Source organism: Hirundo rustica, chromosome 13 (assembly GCF_015227805.2).
Source record: "Hirundo rustica isolate bHirRus1 chromosome 13, bHirRus1.pri.v3, whole genome shotgun sequence".
NCBI lineage: Eukaryota > Metazoa > Chordata > Aves > Passeriformes > Hirundinidae > Hirundo > Hirundo rustica.
Genome location: NC_053462.1, coordinates 4,546,881 through 4,571,284, shown reverse-complemented (window position 1 = coordinate 4,571,284; position 24,404 = coordinate 4,546,881). Strand labels below are relative to the sequence as shown.

Below are 24,404 nucleotides of genomic sequence, written 5' to 3'. Positions count from 1 at the left end.
TAATCTAGAAACAAATTCCGACTGAGAATGTGTGCTGCCAGCAACCAATTCTGTGCCCAGATGTACAGAATTTGACACTTTTTCCTTCAGTTTTAGGTCTGAAAAAGCACTAGAATGGTCAATACCTTTCTTTTTTTCACAGGTGATCACCTAAAGGTACTTGCCCATGAACCAACATATAAACTCTGGAAGTCTATTTTGAGACCACAAAAAGTCTTTACAAGGAAATGTGTTTGTACAGAGGATGGGTATTTTAACCCTGTGACCTCCCCCGGAACACCTTTAGTACATGTGGAATAGATAGGAAAGAATCTTCACTTGGCACTACTTCATCATCTTTGATGCTGTTTTGTGGAGGAATTCATGAGCTCCTTTTCTACCTAAACACAGAAATGTAACTATTCTCACGGTGCTCACACAGCACGATGCTAGCAAATGACTGCATTTAGATAAGGTTATCAGCATCATTAGAGTATCACAGTCTCATGTTTGCTGTTCCTCTGAAGGCATTAGTTCCTAAACCCCTGAAATTATGCAAGAATTCAGGACTGTGTGGACCAGGCAGTGGTGAGGAATGGACAGGGAGTCTATAGGTGTCACTTGAAAGTAAAATTTCAAAAACACCATTTCAGTTACATGTCCCTGAGTATCAAAAGGCTTGAAACACTCAAAAGAATTTCAAGGTTTTTTAAAAACTACAACTATTTTAAAACTCTAGATTACCTTTGCTCAAAGAATCCTGATGATATCTGCCATGGTAGAGCTTGCTCTTTTCTTTCTTCCCAAACTGGCAGTAAGTGAGAAATGAGAAGCTTGTGGTATGTGCTTCTTCTCAAGGCACAGGCAGGTAAGGTGACATTCCTGGCCACTCATGCTGCCATACAATGGAGGAAACTCATGCACAGGTGAAAAACTGTTGAGCAAAGCACCTCTGAGTAAGTTTCAGTGAAACTGAAATGTATTCATGCATGTTTTAGAACAGCTGGCTCTGTGCACTGCAGTGAGAGGCCAGTTAGATTTCACCTTTGGTCAGCAATAGCAGTATCCTTTTCCTTCTGGCTCCTCTCAACAAGGACATTATTTGAAAAAGAAAGAAATACTTTTCCTCTATTAGGGCTATCAAAAATAGGAAATGCACACTTGTAAAAACATGCTGTGAATACTCAGAGGAATGGAGCTGCTGTATTTCATTACAAGAATCAGAGAAGATGTCACTGGGGTCTGTAAAAGCCTCCCTTTCACCACATACTTACTGCTACCTGATGTTTTTTTAATACTGAGTTTAAAGTGACACAGTTCTTCTAATATTTATTGAAATATTTTAATCACAAAAAATAACAAGATTGTTTTCTCTACTACCTCTACTTTACATATCAGACAAAGCTGCCATCTGGTCCTGGGAAGACTGGAGCTTTCAGGCCTTTTTTTTCCACTCATTGTTAAGCAGAAGTGAGAAGTAGCAATACTGAGAAATGCCCTGAAGGCTGCACTAGGACTGCTACTATTTAATAACCATTACACTCAATTATTCTACAATTTAAAAACTGGCAGTATATTTTAGTTCCATAAAAACAGTTTAAAAAAATCCCTTAGCATGGTATATCACAATGTCTCCTCAGTCCTAACAGCAAGCTGGGGACCAGCTCACCTCACAGACACAGCCAAGAGTAATAGGAGCCTGAGATTATCTACAGACCTTCATAAGGCTCAGAATGGCTTGAACCAGCTTTTTGTCACTGACAATCTTCCATCTACACTAAGTAAGGCATAATTCAAATGCTTTATGCTTAAACAGACTGCCACCTGGTCATTAAAGGTATTTGCTAGCACTGAGAAGGAAATTTATTTTGAAATATATAATACAGCAGTATGTCTTTGAAAATATTTTAGTGCAATGATTTGGACATACAGGAACAGAATTTTAACTTGCAAACAAAGTCTAAGAATCTTTGTACAAAAATACACTTTAAGAGCAACTTCAAAAAAAAAGGTGAATGTATTTTTAGTACAGAGAAATTTTCAGAGAAATACCAAACAATGACAGTGTTTCTGTGAAGGAATGTACCCACACTATAGGAAAGCACATATTTTATTAAGAAAGAGCTTAGTTATATAACTTCTCAGAGAAGCATCTGAGAAAGTTACACATGCAGACTTAACGGGGGAAGAAATTGAAAATGGTGCAACTTCTACCAGTAGAACTAGAAGCAAACTTGAATGCAGGTCTGCACTAAGCGTTCTGAAAGACTACACCTGACCTGACTTTATATTCTTTTGGAAACGGGCTGCTATTTAAAATACAGGGAAAACAAATCAGAAACAAAAGAAATACCTCATCAAATGGCTCAATAACTGCTACTGAACTTCACAGCGTGGAGGTGGGCAGAGTCCCTTGCAGTTGGCATCTCCCACCTTCCAGCAGCAGAATGGATGACTGGTCCCTTGGTCCCAGTTCTCTGTGCTTCCAGCTGCTAGGCTACATTAGAAGAAGAGAAAAAAATGCAGCAAATCTTTCCTAATGTGTTTTACACAGACAGCTTCTATTGTATTCCTAAAAGTGTTTGCAGTCAGACAGAAAGGGTGAAGAGATTTAGCCAGTCACATATGAGAATGGAAGTAGTTTATCAGTGCATAGCGCAAATGACATTTAAAAACTCTCATTACTACAGAAATAAAGACAAGTCAGGTTTCACAGCCAATAACTCGTTCACATCAACAGAAAGAACTGATAAAGTCCCACGGTTTTGCACACAGGCCAACCAGTCACCTCAAATGCCAGGTCAGAACGTCTCTTCCAGTCCTCCAAAACTCACTTCAAACTGTCTGAACACGATACAACGCCATCAATTTCAGCTCCTAACGAACCCCAGGGAATGGGAAGAACCAGACCTCCACAACTGACCTCACACAGCATGGAACACCTCTTCTCAGAGGCTTTCCTCCAGTTCTGGGGAAGTGGTTTGTAACTCCAGGCTGAACCAGGTGAGCTGGTCATGGACAGAGCTTCTCGGGGTCTGGCACTGCCCAGTATTTTTATGTCAGCTGATAATGTGACCGAATCAATTTTCCCTGAGCTTGCAGATGACCCCAAAGAGGCAGAAGAGGGAGGTAGAGGGAACACTCACTATTCAGACAGACTTGGACAGCCTGCATGACCAGGCCAGCAAGAACTGCAGGGCCTTAGCAGAGATGAAACCCTGCACCCACCATGCAACAATGCCAAGCAGCAGCAGCTCAGGCCGCTCCACTGCAGTTGTACAATTAGTACACTATAATTAGTAATATACCAGTGTAATGTAACAGGCATTGAGACCATAAACAGACCATACATTTCTACCTCAGGAAACTGCATTGGGAAACCAAATTCCATACAAGTCTGGGAAAAACTTGTATACACTAACTGACAACTGCCTTGCATCCTCCAGACAGAATCAGTTATCTGGGAAAAATGACTCACAGCTAAAGTATTTCTATTATGAGAAGTTGCTAAGGGCATTTAGGATTTTGAAGCAGAACTATTTGTAAGTTGCAAACACAAGTTCAGCTTGTCAATAGCTTAATACTGCAGATAAAACAAGCAGTGGTCAAAAAAAAAGAATAAACTGAATAACTCTATCTAACAGTTGGAAAAAAGCCACATCAGAAAATGCTTTGTATTTCACAAAGAAGTTTTTAATATACATTCATTACTGAAGCCTGATTTAAAAAAAAATACCCCTACTTTCAGGATTTTTAGCAGCTATACTCCAGTAAACAACTTCTTTTATTATTATTTTTACCCTCATGACATTAAAACATGTCCTATTAAGTCTCAGTGAGCAAAAGAATGCTTGATCAGATGTGTGTACTTGCGAACTTCCTCAGTCCAAACAAAAGACTTGGAAGAACACCTTTAAAGCCTCTGCTTTTTGTTATAGCAGCTAAAACATGCAGAAATGCAGCTCTCCTGCTATTATTTTATTTGTTTAGCTGGACTTCTGAGTTTCCCAATGCAAATTTATGGCCCTTACTATTCAAGCAAAGACAGCTTTTGTCCTTTGTTACACCATTCTAAAAAGAAAAAAAAAAAATTTTTAAGTTATTTAAAAGCCAGCAGACACAATGTGTCAAAAAAGCTAAGTAATTAAATCCAAGTTGTTCCCCCTATACCAAATTCACAAAGTAAAATATCTCTTTAAAATATGTGTGAATCTGGAAGAATTGGAAAAGCTGAAAAGCTATTTATCTTGTTGCATGGTTTTAGAGGTTGTTGTCAGCCACTGCTTCACTCTTCAGGATGTAGTTTTTTCTACAAAAATAACCAGACCAACAGAAGATACTCTGTTCCCCATAACCAGCCGATTGGCTGCAGCCACATTCTTTTTTTTCTCTGATTGATTTTGAGATTTTCATTTGAAACATGTCCCCTGAGGTATCAAAGGGTTAAAGGTTTAAAGAATGCTTCAGCTATTGGAGCCATTTCCCCCCTGCCAGCTTCTTCTGGTTCCTCTGAAGCTGCAAGAAACATCAGATTTTTTGTGTCCTCTTGTTCTTCTCCAGGCTTATTCCTACTTCAGTTGCATTTTGTTGAATTTAGTTTTCCACTTTTTCTTCACCTTCCTTTGCTTGCAGAAATTATTCCTCAGCTTCTTTGGAGCCACACCTTCATTTCTAACAGGCTTAGCTGGCTTGCCTTTTGTTTCCATAGCTACTGGCTTTCCTTCATGGGGTGTGTCCGACTGTCCTTTCACCCCAGCCATCTACACACATATGGGGAAAGAATTAAAAAAAAACAACTCAGAAAACCGAACTAGAATAACCAGAATTAACAATCCTCAATCTGGACTGAGCACAAACATTATACAACTACATTCAGACAACTGCCTTCTCACACATGTCGTTTCAAACAGGCCCACAGGGCAGATCTGGACTGGCACAGCTGTCCTCAGTCACCAGTGGGAAGTGACCAATCCTGCCTCTTCCCCGACTCTGTGCCCGGATTTCCTTCTGGCAGAAGCCAAAGTGCACAAGGGAATTAGGAACGGATGCACAACAGTTTTGCCCTCGTATGAAGTGGGGCTGTGGCTAAGACGTGTAACTCAACCTACAAACCATCCCAGAGTGCACAAAGCTGGGCACAGTTAGCACATGGCTTTTACACAAATGAGTAAGGCTCTGCCGAAGAAAAATAATGCTTGAAAATTTTCTTACTTTTTAAGGGTCATATTACCTCAAAAATAATAGAGGTGAGAGCAGGATCTTTGGGAAATTTCCAAAGCATGATAGGCATCACTTATTCACCAACATAAATTACAAAGCAGGATGGATTCCCAATAAATTTCTGACCCCGAAGATGACAGATAAACTGTATCAGCTGTACCCTGATGGGACTGAAATAGGTTATTCCTAAACTGCTGATCTACTTTTCCTTCAAGTGAGATACTGACCTTCTGCTTCCACCCTTCCCAGGGTGCAGGTGGAAAGGTGCATGGAACTCTTCCATGACTTATGTGATAGGGCAAAGGGAGGCTGGGATCGAGTGGAACCCATGGGACTGAGAGAGTGGCAGGTACAGCAGGCAGATCACAGTGAGCTTTGTGCAGGTTGTAGGATGATCTCGTGCTCTTGTCAAGAGAACTCTTGTAAATTGCAACTGATGAATCTCCGGCAGCATGAGTCAATAAATAAGAGCCCTCTTCTAAACTAAAATGAGAAAAGTTCAAAATGAAAAATATTATTTAAATGTTTTTTGGAGTTCTTTATTTGATTAGGATAGTTAATATGTTCTTAATGCAAAAGCAGAACATCTTTAGATATTTAGTCCCTTTAGATGTTTTATAAGAAGACTGTGCACAAGAAAGGATTAATTAAATTGTATTGATAAATACTTATTAATTAATGTGCTTATAATGTATTTATAATGTACTAATTTATCAACAATGTACAGACTGTCACCATATTCAACTAAACATGTAAGCATACACTGAAAACCACCCGTGTCGGGCAAACTGTAATTCCTTGGCCAGCATCTTACAAAGAACAATGCCCATGTGGACACAGACACAAAGAACAGACGAGTTTTCAACACACACAGGATTAAACAGGTTTTCAGGAAGATGAAAGCCAACCAACTGCCCATATCAGAAATCTTAGTCAAAAATCATGAACCTACAGGAATGATAAAGAGCAGGAAAACCCCTCTGTAATTTGAATGAAAAGGCTTCACACTCAGTGCAAGAAGCCTGCTTCACCAAAAAGAATTAAGACACTTGCAGCCTGAAAGCCTTAAGCAGCTACATAAAGAAGCATGAGAAAGGTTGCAACGCTGTACAGAGAAGGACAGGCTGCTGTAAGTCAAGGTAAGCAGAAGTGACTACAGCGTTATTTCTACAAATTAGGCAGGAAGAATAACAAAACCCAAATGCCCAAACTCTGTGTGTCAGCCTGCATACATAACATTACACCTCATTCCTGTGAAGTGTTTACTCAGCTCCAAAGAGTCCAGTTTCCTCCCTTGAAAAAACTCATTCAAAATCCTCAATTCTTACTCTTTTGCATCATTTTTGCAAACCTTGTAACACCAAGCACATTTTACACAGTACTGCATTATGCTAAGATAGCCCTAAAAGAACCTGTAAAATACGAATTTCTTCATGTATATGAAGAAATAAAAATCAGAGCAGACAAGCATTCTACAGAAGAAACAGGATGAGCTGGGAAATGTGGCAAACAAATACAATGAACAAAAATTGAGAACTTACTCAGACACCTTCTTCAAAACATGATGAAGTATATTTAATGAATTTGCAGGTCTGTGAAAGAAAAAAAATAGCAAAGTAGTAACCTGCAAGACTTGTTAGGGTTTGAAATTCATTGCTAAAAAACTTACTAAAAATACTCACTTAATCAATCCAAGCTTTTCTCTTAAAGTTTCTGGAAAAATCCTTTCTAGCATAATAAGCTTTGATGTAAAAGCATCAATATGTCCTGAAAAAAGAAATTCAATTAATACACTAAAAATAAAACCAAACAAATGTAAGAGCATAATTTGCAGACCTAATGCCTTTTTAAATGGAAAAAAACTTTGCTCTTTTGACATAGAACAGTGAAAAGTATCTATCAATGTTGCACCATAACAGAGAGTTCTGTATTCCTCACCAGCCTCTCCTCAAATCAGACTTTTCTACTTGTAAACACACTGACAAGGTAACTGGGAAAACCCCCAATAATTACAAAATATCTATGAACTACTTCCATCTAGTTTATATAACTGTATCTTGTATTTGAGAAATGACTGATTGAAAGTACTTGACATGTAGCAAGTTATCCATATACTAAGTAGTTTTTTCCAACCCATTCTTCAAATAACCTTAATTTAAAGGCCAGCATTATTCAATTCATGTGAAGGGAAACTGTTCTTGCAGAAAGTTTTTCTTAGGCACTTAATGCAAATAAGTGAATAACAATCAGGGCAAAATGCTCCCACTAATCAGCAAATCTTATCACAACTTTATTTACTGCTTAGGTCAAGTACAAGCGCCTTATTTGGGAAGCTTGTCACAGAGATTAGTGCTTTGCAGATGTAGGATTTCCTATCTGAGAAGCAACGGACTTAACCAAGCCTGGTGCTTTGCTGGCAAGAGGAAGACAGTACTCTTTGATGATAGTATCTCTGCTTTTTGAGAACATCCTAAAAAAAAAGTCAACTTCATCTCCCCCCTGTAGTTGCTGCAGGAGGCTGTGGCTACAGGTCTGATTTGAGTCTCAACCCCTGAGCTGGCAGCGCTGCTGAGATCCTCCCTCTACCACACACAGCAGTGCTGCACAATTACAGGGCACAGACCAAGGTCCAAAGCACTTCTCATCCATTGCCACTTACCTGGCAATACAAGACATGATTGAGACTGAATTAAGCTTTTTCAAGAGCCAAAAACACCTACACAGTTTACACTGAACTCTGCTACGTGCTTAAAACTTAAGTTAAAGGCTTAACTGTCTGATCAAGAATGCAAGTTGTAGGTACTGGGATAATAAGATCACAGTTTTCAAACCATGTTGTTCCATACTTCCACACTCCTACTGTAAGGTAAGTTTTTAAAAAGAGCAGTTTATAGCTTTACAGAATGTTTGATTTAAAATTTCTTTTATTATAAAACACAGCATTTCACTTAAAATCAAATTACAGCATGATTTCAGAAGCTCTCTGCCTTTGTCCTTACACTGAACAGCTCACCGAAATACTCCGGCTATCAGGCATCAAATTAGTGACAGAGAATGAGAGATTCACCCCATTTAAAGTTGCCCATAACAGAAGAATATCATCACCCTCAGAGAACTGTCCCTGGAGTTTCAGGACAAAGCTCTTTGCTCCAAAGAGCCCTCTGAGTAAATCTAGACACTTGCAACACAGCATTTTCCACAGCTCCCTTAGGAATACAAACTGAAAGGCAGAATTTCACAGCTACCTTGCAATACACCAAGAGCAGAAGACTCTTCAAGTAGAAGATGACAACAGCTCCCTAATTAAAACTGTGCTAGATGCTCTTTCATAGAATGGGTATTTACTTCCACATATTTCTTTTACCTACCTCAATAAGAAACTACATGGCAGTATCAAGAATCTGCCCCACAGCCTGGGAGTACAGTAACAACCTACAGAATCCTGTGCCTCCTCAGAGCCCACAAAAGGAGCATTCCTATGCACCCCAGGGCTTGCTTCTGGGGTGGAGTGCTCCCAAGAGCTGACAAACAAACATGACACTTTATCCCAAGCACAGGAACAGATGTGCTGGAGGCCAGGCCAGCGCAGCCTGCCAGCCTAGGGCACTGCCCGTGCCACAGCCAGCAGGTACCCAGAGAAAACACAGAGAGGAAAGCTGTGCTGGAAGGGGAGGGCTCTGCAGCTCTTCATCTGCAACAGCACCTGCACACCCAGCCTGCTTCCTCCTACATTCCCAAGAACCTCCATAAAAAGGGGTGGTGGCTGGACAAGCTGTCTGCAAGCTCCTGCGCAAGCCATTCCATCAGCATCCTGAGATAAGATAGACACTCACTCCTCCACTTTGTGTACCTGGCAAACATCAGCCCTCTCTCCACAGCTCAGTTTCCTCAGGCTACTTGCCACTCTGGAAATATTCATAAAATCTTTGATAATACTTCCTACAGGAAGCCCAACTGCAGTGCAGCTCAGCATGCTGGATACTTCCTCAATCTAAATACTGAGAATGCGCTCAGTATAGGGGTCTGCTTGTTAGAGAGGAGCAATGCCTCTGGACTGCATATAAGATACAAATACAGAACTCCGCACACAATTAGCTCTTCAGAAGGATTTCTTTTTTAATGGAAACGAAAAACCACATCAAATACTGCTTCTATAGTTTAAAAATAGAACATTATTTCTATTGAATAAGGAGAGCAGACTAAGATGCATCCGGCAAGTACATTAGATTTCCCACAATCCTAATAATTCTAAGGCAGCTTGCATAGTTTGTATGTAAAAACTGGAAAAAGGAGAAGTTAGCATATCTAAAACAGCATTCTGATGTGAGCCAACAATAGCAAAAGTGTAATTCAGTGCATAAGTGGAAAGATTAGGCAACCACAGGCCATAACTGCTGCCATAACAACCCTAAAACCCAGATTTGTTTCTACAGAAAAATGAGGCAGTCCCCACTGCAGAGCATTCACCCACTGTACAAACAGGATTGCCTTCACTCAGTAGCATGAAAATGTGCCAAGCATATTCTAAATATCAGCTAACTACTTTGTTGCTAATTTTCCCTTTTAAAATCTTATGAATTACAAGATAATTGGTATCAGAAAGCTCTCCATATATTAAAATGGTTGTTAAAACAATTTGGTCATATTCCTTATATGTATAATTTTAATTTCTCTACACAACATATATCTCAACAGATAAAAACTTTCCTGACTTTTTAAAATGAATACAGCATTTTCTACAGGACATGGATACCATTTATCTAAAACCAAAGTTGGAATATCATCATCCAGCATCCACCAGAAATTTTAGACAAAGAACTTACCGAAGACAGATGTGAAAAACCAAAATTATAAAGTTAAAATAAGAAAGGATATACAGAACATACCTTTAATAAATATCTTGTCTGTTACTCTACAGATACCCACACAGACATGTGTCTTAAGCAAAAACACAACACATGAACCTACCAACATAAAATGAGCATCTAGAATGCAGCATACTCTGTGTCCACAGCTGGCACACTTCACTTTCTGTAAGAGCTTCCACACCGTAGTAGGCTTGGTATTCTAGTTTTGGCAACAGGAATATGGGAGTCGGCTGAAAAAGAGAAGATAAAAGAAAAATTAGCACACACTGTACAAAAACATCCAGAATTTGACTACATTTTGTAGTTTATAATAATCACAGTCCTCCACCATAGCTGAAGCAACAAAGACATTTCAGAGATTTTGTCTGAAGGTTCACATTCTATGAAATCCACAGTACAAACTCTGGAGTACTGACACTTTATATAGAGAGAGGTGAAACGGACAGAGGAAAGAAAAAAAAAAAAGGCCTGGGCAAGCTTTTACAAATAATAAAATTCTGCCACTTAGTAATTTTTCCATGTGACTAAATTAATTTCAAGTTAACACTTCTGTGCTCTACTGCCCTCTGCAGCAATTTAAGGAAAAACACACAACACTTTCAATTAGGTTATTATTAGCAGAATTCTGCCATTTATCACTCCTGTCAGAATCTCAAGCTTGGGCTCTCATTTGCAATCAGAGGATAATCTAACGAGGGAGTTAACCCCAATGAGCACGGTCAGTTCTCCCTGACAATCCACAGTTTAAATTTCAGCAGAAATTAAAACCAAACCAAACAAGTGATTAGTTTCTGAATAACAAATTCCCAGGCATTTATGAGCAGTGGATCAATAGCAAAAAGATGGGATTTCTTCAAAATAATATTCTAAGCAGAGATTCTTGGCAAGTAATCAGTGTTACAATGATTATTTCCATTTCAACTAAGCATAAACACCTCACAAAACATCTGCCTGCTGTAAATCTGGGATTCTCAGGAGGGACATACCACAACAAATTTGCTGAATGATTCAGAGGACTCTTAAAAAAATTACAAATTACTGAGAATTACATAATAAAGTTTCCTTCTCCTCCTGCTGCAAGGAGTATTTGTATTACAGTTGGATTCAAACCACTTAATTCCATGAGATAAAGTATTTGCTAAGAAATGCCACAGTATTTTCAAGCAGAACAAATAGAATCTCTTTTTGTGTTCTCTGTTGTTCACGTTATCTCCTATTTCTCTGCTTAACTAGGCATGATAGCAAAGCTGAATCCTGCTTGAAAGTATTTATGATCATGAACATTCTCAAAGCCTTGGGCCAAACCCCTAATCACTCCATTAACTTTTAAGAATAGTTCAAAATTACAGTTTTTTACATGAGTATCATTACCTGGGCATATTACAGTAGTAAAAACTGGAGAATCACACTTCCTTATATTCTAATCAAGTAGCTTTAAAGAAATCACAAGTTATTCTCCCCTGTCCTGCTATAGCAAATATTTACTTACAGAAGACATACCGCAGAGTCACAATTGTCTCAGTGAAAGCACAAATGCTATCAAGGACTGGGAATCCCAGGAATGCCTGTTGAGCACAACTATTTTAAAAAAGAAATCAAAAAAAAAAAAAATCTGAAAACAAAATCTTTACCTTTTGGGCTTTTTTCTTTTTCTGGTATTGTAGCAGTAACTTGACTTTCTGCACGCTGCAACGCACGAGTAACAAGAGATCATTCAAACTGAAGAGCTTGTACACGACATTGCCTTCCTCAGGTGCTTGGTACTCTGAAGGGTCTTCTTCAAGCAGCTCAAGTTCACTTGGCAGCTTTCCTAGAGAAAATGAATAAACCAGAAAATGACAAGCTTGGACATTCTTTACCACGAAGCTGATTAGCTTTGTTCCCTTGCAGTAGAGTTTTTTGTTCAGTTTTGGTTTTTTATAACTCTAGGATTTGTTTTGTTTCCTAAGATGTTGGGGTAAAAATGACTTTGTTAGGCACAAAAAATTCACTTACATACTAAGAAAAATTAAAAGTAATTACATTTGGGAAACATTCACTCTTAAAGAGTATATTTTTAAATAACCCCACATCATTAGATTCCTCACAAAAATCTAGAGAATTCCAAATGTGAGACTTCATTCTTGCATAAATGTAGTGCAAAAGCTGCTTTTTAAGCCACAGTCACTCAGCACAAAGGAGAGAAAAAAATGTATTAATGCCTTGTGAGAGCAGCCATCCATTCATCAGGCACTGAAGTAACTCAGGTCTCAGGTTTGGCTCGCAGCGCAAGTGTCTGCACCACACGGAGTTCAACTTCAATCTGCAGACCAGCATATTGAAGAGGCGCCACTGGACCTCCCAGGGCAGCTTTGAGTGCATTACCAACATCCCTTCAGCCCTTAGAAACATTTTAATGAAACCTTTCAAATGAACACAGGAGACTACAAATCAGTTTGCTGAAAATGGATCCAATTCTTTTTTGTCCTGCAGATATGGGGAAATAAGCGTCTAAACTACACCTAAAAACAGGGATTGCTGTAGTGCTATGAACAAATGCATTTTCAGCATTAAATTTAGAGTTTATGTGCATGCACACTGTGGGAGGATATTATCCAAGGAACTGGAAGTAATTTTCTGTTAGTAAAATATATAACTCAAATCTGGCTTTCTGCAAAATAGACATGCAAAGAGGTTTCTCAGCTTGCTGCAGAACTTCCAAATTGTAGAATTATGCTTTCTATTCCTATGCAGTCACTTTTCAGCGTGTTGGCAATATTGGTTTCATAATCTCTATTAAAAAAATTGTATTATAAAACATCTGAATTCTATACTCTTTTTAACAGAGACAGAAATAAAGCATCATGCCTCTCAGCCTTTCAAACTGAGAGAGGAGACATGGTTTTAGTCATTATTCACTTAAATCAATAAAAATTTAGGAAGTGGTAACATAATTTCAGCTAAAATGGAATTAAATGTGCTAACCTATCGATTAAGCAATAATTCCTCCATGATCAAATGCACACCTCCTCCGAAAATACCAAACATGTTTCCCCACCAAAAAATATGGATTTGTTGGAATTAAATATTTGAGAAAAGTATCTGTCCTGACACAACCTGTCTGGTTCCCTGCATATTTATCTAACACAATAAAGCGTATTTAACTTTAGCTGTACAGAGCTGAGAACTTCGGCAGAAAACCTCCAGAGCCATGGTCCCCAGAACCTTCATGACTTGTAGTTCTGGGCTAAGGTCCAGGTGCAGCATACATTCAACACCCAGCTAACTGCCTGGAAACTTCGAGAGGTGGCTTGGAGCGAATCCTCATTTGCCTTCTGGGACAGAGTGCTGGGAGTTAAGCTAAAGACATACAAATTGAATTTTCCCCCCCGTTTTTAACTGCATAATTTGATTAACTTTCATTCTAAAAAAAATTAAAATAATTCTACTTTTGATTGACAAGGAACTACTTTTGCAGACTAGACTACTCAAATATTTGAATTTCCATGCAAAAATAACTCATTCCACTACCAAATTATTTCCTTGCTTAAAAACCTTGTGTACAACTTGTCTCTCTACAGTAAAACAGTATTTCACATTCACCTCTGTGGACAAACACCTCCCAGTGCTCCCCTCCGTGTGCAAGACAGTAATTCCCACACAGAGAAGGTACTGTTAACTTGAGTCACATCTCTAAATAGATGTAACAGATGCACTGTCGACACATTCTTCAGATAAATGAGGTAAAGTGTTTTCTGTTCAATTTTCCTCCTTCTGCAGTAACCATACTCACTCTTGGGCATTCCCTCAAAAAGCCATGTCCAGGTATTTCTAGAGGAGCCGCTGGGATTGGAGGCTGGGGCTGGCACAGTTTCCGTGCTGGAGGTCACCAATGCTTTTGGAGACTGAGGCAGCTGGGCTGGCACAGCATTAGAATTATCATAGCCCACCACTGGCTCATGAGCTTTTCTGGAAGGGGACTTGAGAAGTTCAGTTTGCATTTTCAAAATTTGCCCGACAGGATCCAATTCTTTGGATAACTTTCTTGGAGGTTTCTTGGAGGCTTTTTTTCTCTGATCCGCAGTATCTGAGCAGTCAGTGACGCTTGCTAAAGGACTCTGGGCGGGGGAAGGAGAGCTGGCAGTCTCTGCTGAGGTACCAGAAACAGTGGCTGGTGCAGCTGCTTCGTCAGAAGCAGTGGCATTCCATTCTGAATCAATCACCAAACGCTCTTCATCTGAGTCACTACTGCTTAAGTAGGTATAAGTCTCTTTTTTCTGTGCAGCATCAGGCCCCTTCTCAGCACTCACTGCAACAGACAGAGGATTTGTTTTGTTGTCCAGTACTTCCTTGGTCATGACATCCTGTTCTCTGTTCGGTCCTACCTCCACTGACTGAGAGCTTTCAGAAGGAGAATGTCTTTGAGGGCTGAAGCATGGAATGCCATCTAATGATAGAAGCTGCATGCTGGCACATGCTGAACCTTCTTGCTCAGAAGGGGTGTTTTTCTCTTCTTCATCTCCATTGTTTAAGGCAGATGAATTCTTCCCCCCCATTTTGAGGCCATGAGATAAAATTTTAGCAGTGTTACTAACTGCAGGAAAAGTACTTTCTGTTTTACAAGTTCTTGAGAGCTTGGAAGTTGCTCCAAAAGTTTCAAGCTCTGTAACATCATCATCGAAGTCCATCCCTGTGTCGTCTGGAGGAGGAATTGTCCTGCACTGGTAGGTATCAGAAGACACCTTAACACAGGGATGAGAAAGTGATAAAATTAAAAAATGGCAAAATGATAAAACAAACCAAGAAACCAGACATCACCAAACTGAAAACACAAAAAATGTTCTACCATGCATATCTGGCTGTTAGAAAAAGAGGAGCAGTAATTGAAAAACAATTTTTCTTGTTTAACTTGGAATATCTTGGGTCCTATGAGTTGAAAGGCCTTTCTAAAAAGTAAAAGTTCAGAGAACTTTTTCCACTGAAGTGAACTGATCAAAAGACATTTTAATGAAGTAAACATTAAAGCTGAAATGCCCATGTAGAAGCATTTAAAGGAACTAGACAGACATTTTCTAACGGGGTCTGTAACTCAGTAATAGAAAAACCACCAAGAGAAAACATAAATTTCCCTTTATCACAGAAAAAGCAACTTAGGAATTTTAACACAAGGTTTCGGTTTTGCTTGCTTTTAAGAATACGTGAACCTACATACATCCCACTGCAACAGGTTGTCCTCAGCTGGTTTGTCCATTGATATACCAGAAATTGGAACGTAAGACGTTTTAGTTGCTAGGAAATCCATTGGAATTTCATGGAAGATTTGATTCCTCTCTCGTACTGTCATTTCTTTTCTCAGCAGAGGTGGATCAACATAAACCACTTTAGCTGGTTTGCTACCTTTCCAAGAATGAAGAGATTGAGTACATATTAAACGAAAGGAAGAAAGACTGTTGTATAATTTAAATAATAAATCTTTCAACTTCCAATTATGGTCAAATCCACTGCACATACACACCAGAAGAAATGAAAAACGATCCCTTCATTCATTAAAAACAGAAAATAAAAGTATGTCCAGATATAGTGCGAATTATTATGATCCTGCAGCAGCAATACACACCACATTAATAGCTGAACATATTTCAAATGCAGTTCTAAGTAGAGAATTTGTAAAATAAGAACTGAGGATTCATCATTTCCTATACAGTATCATACCATCAAATGTATCCTGTTTTCCAAAAAGATCTTTTTTTCTTCCTTGTTTGAAAGTCAATTCTTTTCTTCAAAGTCTCATTGCCCAAGTGATAGCTGCAGTTTGTTTCTCTTCTAATCAGTTAACTCTGTCCAGGCTCTGGTGCTCCACTTCTTAACACACATAAGAATCACCCAAAACTAAAAGCAACGCCCTGCCCATCACAACAGAGAAAGCCAAGGCACACTCCCTGGTTTACAAAAACAAGTAAATTAAAGCAAGAGGCTGGCTACAGGGAAAAGTGGAAAAGGAAGGCACAGGGAAACCTTTCAAGAATGACTGCTTGTTTCTAGCACAATCTGAATGCCATTTAGGTGTTAATTTTGGATCCAAAAATTAAGTTTAAAAACTGTAATGCTGCTATAAAAGGAATCAGGCATTATCTTTACTGATAAAGTCATTTAATTTCACATAGGAAAGTGAAAATTTGTAAACGTTGCAGGTATTTGATAGCTTATTTACTATCTGTAAGTATGTTTTAAAAACTTGTGCAATACGCACAGAAGGACATTCCAATACAACATTATAAATACCTGAATAAACTGTACTGTGTTTTAAAAAAAAGTTTAAGGGAGGAAATTTCTATTCAGATTACTGAAGAAATGCTTGACAACTAAAGTAAAGCAGTCAGATGAGTTTATCAGTTTATTAAAACATTTTTGATGCAATTGAAAAAAATTATCTTCATGGACATTCATTCCTTATTTACTACGCTATGATGTAAATAGATCCCTTTAATTCCAGAAAACGTTTGCTCTTTACTTTTTCATAAAATTTCAGAATTTCTCAAGTTTTTTAGTTTACTAAGGTCAGTTCACTTGGTAATTTTAACAGCTGCATGCAGTTGTTTTCTTTCCAAGGAGCACAAGTGACAGTTTTGAAAAGCAAAACTGATTTTAACTGGTGTTTTGTTTTGGTTTTTTTTTCTCCAGGTGGGAAACAGCTGAATGTCCAATGTTTATGGTGGTAACTGTAGAAGTTGTTACTATTCTCAGTAACAGGATGAGAAAAGTATAGGAAATGATGTCCAGTGATCTTGAATCAGCTTTCCAGCTTTTTTGGACAACCCCCCCATAGGTTTATAATAAAAACATCCCATACCTGCAACAGTGATCATTTTAACGCAAACTGGAATTTCCCACTGCTCTTTGTAGTTTAGTCCATGATTATTCAGTAGAGTAAATAAGGATTGATCACTTAAAACAACTTGAGGACAGTATTTCAAAGCAAGTTTTTCTGCATTTGAATCGGAACTAATATCCTAAAGAGGAAAAAAATAAAAAAAATTATTCTTTCAAAGACCTTGTTTTAAGAAATAGACATAAATTTAAATTTACAAGAACTTCAAACCCAACCCAAAACGGATATAAACCCCCCCCCAAAAAGTCCAAAGACAACCACAATGTCAGGCTTCAAAATGAAATTAAAGAAAAAAACTTCCCTGAATCGTATGCATTCGCATTGCAGCATAAGAAAATATATCTGTTTAACTTGTATTTTCAGTTAATTTCTATACATTTGAGTTACCTGGTTGAATAGGAATTTAGATTATCATGAAATATGGGAGTGTGCTGAAGCAAAAAAACACCCAAACCACATTAACACACAAATATACTAGAGATCTTCTTACGAGGAAAGCACACACAATAAAGACATCTAATATTGAAGTGTGGTTAAAACTGTAGTTGTTTCAATACTGATTAGATATAAAGAACCTTAAAACAAATCTAAAACCATCCAGAATACAAAATCAGAACTGAAATGATAAAATTTCACAAGTACACATTTCCATGAAGGAAGGAAACTGGGAATGCTCAAGAGGTTGAAGACCCTCATCAAGGCCTAAAAGGATAATGGGAGCCCAGGAGCACATGAGAGAAATAAGAAAAACTCAGCTGTGTTCTTTTTTCTGCCACCTGAGATCACTAGAAGGGCTCTGTTTACAGCTCTAACATTTCTGACGCTTGTGCCATTCTCCTGCATCACCTCTGCTCCTTTCTTCAGCTAGTGTCTCTGAAATTACCGTGCTTCTGCTGAAAGTCTGGGTTTTGATATGTGAAAAAACTCCTTAAATTAGCTGATAAAAAATTATGTGGAATAAACAGTCAAGAAACTCAATTCTACAGAATGAAAACGCCCTGATTTTCACAGTAGAACACAAACAGAAATACCACCTATTTAATGGTCCAATGCAGTCTAAAAACTGTTCAACATGTAAAAAGGATCAGATTGCTCTTCCGTACAAAATATGCCTTAAAAGCGACAAGAAGGTTACTTACATTATGCATAACACGAGCCTTTTTTTCTGGGGTTATAATAGATGAAACAGTGCCATAATCTGTGGGCAGCTGAACAGGCATGGAAGGGAAATCTATTTTACCGTATCTTGCTGTACCCTGGGGGAAATCAAGCACTGTCAAAAAACAGCCTTCACAGCAATCATGCTCACTGAACACTGCACTTCTTATGAAGAAAAATATTAGGAATTTACACAGGTGCATTATAAACTTATGTGATATGAGAAAACATACTATTAATGCAATCTCTTCATGGCAAACATCTGGTGAAAAGGGTTAACAGACTTAGTACCAAAATAATTTTTTAAAGTTTTAAATAACTAATTTAGATTATAAATTATAACCCCTAACTCAAGAACTTGAATAATAGCTGTGAAAATCCCTAATCCTTGCATAACACAATTCTGATGTAATTCTACTTAATTCAAAAAAACCACAAACCCAATATATGTACGTAAGGTATTACCATTGCAAGAAGATTTTTTTCCAGCCTAAAGGTCAGCTGAGTATGAAACTTTCCTCCCATGATACTCATGATCTCCTGCAGGGTGTAAAACTCTGGATACTTCTGCACATGTCCAATACACGCACGTAGCAACTCCTAACACAAAAGGAAAAATTACCAATGCATTTGTACCTTTTGTAAGAATTTAATTTTGATAAGTTTTTTCAGCAATTTCAAGTTGCATTTAAAAACTTGCAGGTACCAATACAGATCTATAACACTCTTACAATCACTGCTATGAGAACTGAAATATATTCCAGATTCTCCTCAGCCCTTCATAAGCGAGGCTGACAATGTATGCACACAGCTCAGGCCAACCACTAAAACATGCAGTTTAATACACTCTGAAAGGTGTTAAACCAGGTAATTATCTTTTTAGCTATTTGTCTTGGCTTTTAGAGGAAGTAATATTTTTTGTGCTGCTACCCAGCTTACACTAAGCCTAGCCAAAAGTCACAAAGTAAAGGCACAGGAGGATTCCATTTGTGTTGAAACTTGCTGTCACAACAACTCTACGTTATTTTTTGCAATACCTGAATTAGGTATTTAAGATATTCAGATTTTATTTAGTAACTAGAATTAGTTATTTCTGCAAGTACTGGTTAAAACAAAACATGGGCCTCCATTTCATTTTTACGTCAGGGTATTAACAATAAATAGGACCTGAATTCTGGAGACACATTTTGTGACCAGATTACAAAATACAAAATTGCAAAGCCAATACCAGTATTTAGGGAGGAAAAAAAAAAGAAAGCAGGATGTTTGTCTTCTCATGTGCCCAAACTCTGTGTTAACACACTAATGGGAAAGTTTAATGAACCTGGATTCTGGATTTTTTTCAAAAATGTGCTATAAACCCACGAATGATACATGCAGCTGCATTCATGTTTGATCTTAGAATCATCAAAGTGGATATTTAACACAGTATGAACCTGAAGACTGAACTTTATGATTAAAGCCCGAGTAAGTTCTAATTAAAGTGACTGTAAGATGCTACTGTAACATGCTACTAAAGCTTTCCTGTGGAGGAAAGCTTAACATTCTGTCCAGCAGTGTATATCTAGGAGCCACTTCTTAATGGACATGCACACTTAAAATGCAGCTCCTCCTTGCCCCAATATAAATCGATTTATTTGATGAATAAATATGTTTGCAGTATTGTAAAAAGTGATTTCCCTTCCATCACATCTTTTTGGCTCCAATGAACCACAGGCCAAGCCCCACTGCGCCGCACAAGGGAAACGGCCACTTCCCCACCTCACTCCAACATGAAATCAGCGGGTCAGGGGACAAACACCACATCCCATGAGCAGTTCTATGTATCCTAATTATGATCCCAAGACAATTTTTTAAGAAGGGCTGGAATTAAGCATGACATGGGTAATTACCTCAGTATAACGCAGTGCATCTTCAGAGATGGCATCATAATCTTGGGCACAGCTCTTTGCAGCGTTTTGGGCAAATTTCATAAATTCTGCAATTTCACTGTTTACTACTTCTTTCATTTGCTGGCAGAAGGAAAAATCTACTTTTAAGACAAAACAGAATCCTCTATGCTAGATATGCAACCAACAAAATTTCCAGAGAGACAGTATAGGTAATGAGGGAAGGAATAGATTCCACTTTCTATTTAATTTAGCAAGTGTTCAGTTTCACTTAAGTAAAAAAAAATTTTGCAAGGCCCCTTTCCTTAGGAAAAAAATCCCAAACCAACAACACACCATCCCCAACAAACAGCAAGTTTCTTTTGATATGGTGACTTATAAGAGGCTACAAGACATGGTTGATGAAGGCATGGTTATGAGACATGGTTGTGATGGCAAAGTCACAAAGATATCCGAGTTCCGATTTCATGAGAAACACAGCTTAACACTACCTAAGACCGCCACATCCACTATGAAATGCTAAAATCACAGTAAGGACAACTTTTAACTTCATCCTCGGGGCGGGGGGGGGGGGGGGAAGAAAAAAAAAAGAGGGTTTTTTGGGGGCTGGGGGGCTGTTTGGTCAGTTGTCAAAGATCTACACTTACCTTCAGTTGTTCAGATCATTTCAAAAAAGTGAAATAAACCAAATACTCTTTAAATTTCTATTAAAAACCTTGTCCTGAATACTTCAAACCTTTATTACCTTTCATAATACCATGAATTCTATGACAAATTAATTATGACAAATTGAACTGAAAATATTTTTCCTTTTATTCTTTGTAAGAAAAAAAAAAATTATGACTCCCTTCGTGTTAGTCGTATGTTCATATCTTACCATATACGTGAAAAAATCCCTTTGACTTGCTGCATTAACTTGGAAATGGTTTCTTTTCTTTGAGAACTTAGTCATCAGATATAAATATGTTTTCTGCTCCTTCTCAGTCAAAGAAGAGGTAAATGGGTAGGGGAGTCTGGGTTCTGGAAGAGGATGGTCATTAGCTGGGATTTTAGCTTCCACCTCAAGTGACTCTGCAGCCTGCATGCTGCAGGTCTGTTTGTTTTCTGACGAGTTTGCCAATGCCTCCTCATTTTTCTTTGCCTGTCTGAAAGAAAAGTAACAAATGAGTGAATCTGCAGTCTTCACATAAATACTAATATTGTTCAGAAACAATAAAGGCAGCTGTGCAAGCCTGAATGCTCTGAGAGACACTGCTATTCCAATTCCTATCTGTGAACTGTTCTTATTCTGAAACTTCACCTGTACAATCTGACTAACCCTCAGTGCCAACAAATAAAAGTGGTAGGGTTTGCTTTTTATTAAAAATCAAAACAAAATGGTGTTACCAAACTAAATATGAAACACATTCTTTGTTCTGGAAACTGACATTATTAACAAAAAGACAAATGGCAGTCACTGATAGCCACTGCTCAGAAACTGTTTGTAGTCAGAAAGGTCAGACTTGTCAGTTAGTTCTGATAGTAAAGGAGAAAGGATTTTCTAATTAAATCTTTTTTTCACTGCAGAAGAAGGAAATTAAAATTACTTAATTGTAATAGGAATTCCAGATTTCAATGAAGAAATTCTTACTGAGTACACAAATGAAGCATTTAATTTTCTACTCTAAACAATGTTGGAATCAGTCACTAAAAATAAGAGTAGGCTAGGGCAAGGGGCATAGCTGTTCTAACAACAATAAAGAAGTAACATAAAGCTTGTTCTTAAAACAACTCCAGCAAACAAAGGCCAACAGCCTTTAAATAGCCCTGGTCTATTTAGAATAATTGTACTTAAGAGAGAAAATATTTAAGGCTAACAAAATGAACATTAACTGGTGATCTTGGAAAAAGCATATTTTTAAGATACTATTTCAGCAGTAGAAAACATCTCAAGTGTCATTCAAACCCAGCAGTATCACATCCACAGTTCTTAATAACACTTCACAGCTGTCTCTCTAAATATGAGAATGTGTCCATCCTTGTGGCACAAACTGGCAAATTTAATTAAGCTGTAGCAGCAACAAGATGCTGACTCAGATATGCCAGTGTAAGAACATCAGGAAATTCTAGCAGCTTAAATTGGCTATATTCAGCACTGAATGAAATGGCAGCACATCAAGATCATTTCAGTATACACTGCTGTCACAGTCTTCATTGGGGTGCAAACCAAAATAATCTGACAGAGCTTTTCTGTCCATATTCACAGCATTATACTTTATTTAATCTGACGGCTTAATTTTTTCCCCTTCATTTTATCAGCAACTCGCTTTCACCGCTTCTACAGCAAGAGGACATGCACTTTTGTAAATATCTATGAGAAACTCCCCCAAATTAGCAAATTTCCTCCAGCTTTTACTTCCACACTTGCTACAACAGGTTTAATTTCTCTTCCTCTTGACTGTGGCCACACAACCCAGCTCAATCAATTTCTGATTTTTACCAGGTGCAACCTCTCTGGCTTCTTCTGGCTATAAACCCACTCAAACCACACACAGCTGGCCACAATCCACTCTTGAGTGTCCACTCCAGAAACTCTTCTAAGGAAGAATCCCACAGTAGCATCAGATGTACCAGTAACAAGCTGTGAGGCTGTGCTCGTATCCTGCCAGTTCAAGGAAAGCTGCTCCAATAGATGTGAACCAGAAGAGCCAGGCTAAAGACGTGGGATGAAGTCATGTGATGTAACAGGTAACCCCCTCAAATGCACATTCTCACTGTCAGTTCCTAAGAACACAGTAATTCCCCTTCTGAACAAACTATTTCCCCACATGCTGAATTCCCCCCCTTACAGGGTTTCCCACCCACACTCCTCCCAGTGTGAAGATTCATCCACCAGGCATCATGCTCACCTCCCTTATCAGCTTAATAACTTCTCAAACCAAGGGTCTAAATACAGTCCTCCAAATGCTGACATCCAGCAGCATGAGCCACACTTTCCACTATGTGAAATAGATGTTACTCTACTTCCTCAACCTAAGGAAAGTACAAGAATGACACCAAAACTGCAAAAACCACACTACCTGTACCACCTGTGTTCACACAGCTTCATTTCCCAGACCAAAGGACTCAACTCGGACTCCTCCTGCTTTCTCAAGTTTCACAATAGATAAAACACAGGCCAACAGCTGGCCCAAGGAGTCAGTAACAAATCCCTGTGTGCCAGACGTGCAGCTTTCCCCCATCCATAGGATAACAACAAAGAGCACAAAATGATAAAACAATATACCTGTTTGATAAATGCCAGAGTTCAGAGAGGCTCGGAGCTAAGGAATATTTTTCATAAAGTTCATGGGAGAAAAATACTTCTTGGCCATTTTTTGGTGAAATATCCCTAATAAAAGAAAATTTAAAAATAAATATATTGCATACCAAATAAAAATTAAAGGCCATATCTGCCCCTGAGAAACAAAACCAATAATTTAATTTATATGAAAAAAAAAAAGGCTACCTACAGAGTGGTTCCAGATTTCCTCTTTACAGAAATTACGTATGTACTAATGCCTTATGTTCTTCAATAGTAAAATACATATTCTTCACAGTACAAAATAATGAATACAAGATATCAGTTCTGGGTACGGTGAGAGAAATACTGATGAGAGTTTCACACTTTCACATGTTCATGAATCAAAAACAAACTTTGGGTTGAAATAGCTGGAATTTTTGAGAAAAATACACCGGTTTTAACTTTTCAAAACAGACCTGTTCTCGTCTTCTACGCTGATCTGACCTTCTATGTTACGTTTTTCTTATATAGCCGTTCAAGTGAAGAGGGTTTATACAATTCCAACCTTCCTAACTATTGTGCAAGGTACGAACAAAGACTTTATTTACGTTTCAAGTCACAAACTAATTCCAGCCCACCTCGCCTCTCTAGAGTTAAAGAGCCGAATTACGTATTTGCAGGACTTTTCGTATTAGAAACACGAACACCGCCCCTGCCCAGAACGCACGCCGTGAATTTACAGGACCTCGCAGTCCCTCAGCGCGGGGCACGCCCGGACTCGCAGACCGGCGCTCCCGCAGGGAACGGCCGCGCTCCTCCCGCTCCCATGGCGGCACCCACAGGAAATAGCGCACGCGCCTTCACGGCGGCGCCCGGCGGGGCGGGAACCGAGCCCGCCCCACTCCGCCCGGGCCGCGGCGCGTTCCGCTCCCGGCGGGGCAGCGCGGAGCTCTGTCCGCCGCCCAAGCCTCAGGCGCGCCCGGCTAGGGCGCTCAGGGAGAGGGAGACGGGCTCACCATGTCAGCGGCGGTCCCGCGTCTGCCATCTTGGCAGAGCCCTCAGGGCAGGAGCTTCGCGGTTCCTCGTCTCACCGCCCTGCAAGCCCGCCTCGGGGCACTGACCAATCAGCGCCCGGCATATGGGTCAGGTGTTCCGAACTA

The 24,404-nt window shown here is 38.9% G+C and overlaps 1 protein-coding gene across 6 annotated transcripts; it reads right to left on the bottom strand.

The window, feature by feature from the left end:
- Positions 1–1,401: 1,401 nt before the first annotated feature.
- ICE2 (interactor of little elongation complex ELL subunit 2) lies at positions 1,402–24,390 on the bottom strand. 6 transcript variants are annotated; one of them, XM_040077540.2, is made up of 15 exons: positions 24,261–24,390; positions 23,248–23,352; positions 20,860–21,127; positions 19,986–20,105; positions 18,559–18,693; positions 18,075–18,191; positions 16,897–17,056; positions 15,259–15,443; positions 13,840–14,788; positions 11,699–11,877; positions 10,168–10,297; positions 6,882–6,966; positions 6,741–6,791; positions 5,427–5,682; positions 1,402–4,739 (listed from the first exon to the last, which is right to left on the bottom strand). In XM_040077540.2, exons 1-15 carry the CDS (start codon positions 24,287–24,289, stop codon positions 4,548–4,550), a joined length of 2,961 nt encoding a protein of 986 aa, XP_039933474.1. In that variant the 5' UTR covers positions 24,290–24,390; the 3' UTR covers positions 1,402–4,547. The 6 variants fall into 6 exon arrangements, with proteins under 6 accessions (XP_039933474.1, XP_039933475.1, XP_039933478.1 ...); XM_040077541.2 differs by lacking the exon at positions 24,261–24,390 and adding an exon at positions 23,972–24,079; XM_040077544.2 differs by lacking the exon at positions 24,261–24,390 and adding an exon at positions 23,990–24,048.
- Between the last annotated feature and the right edge of the window lie 14 nt (positions 24,391–24,404).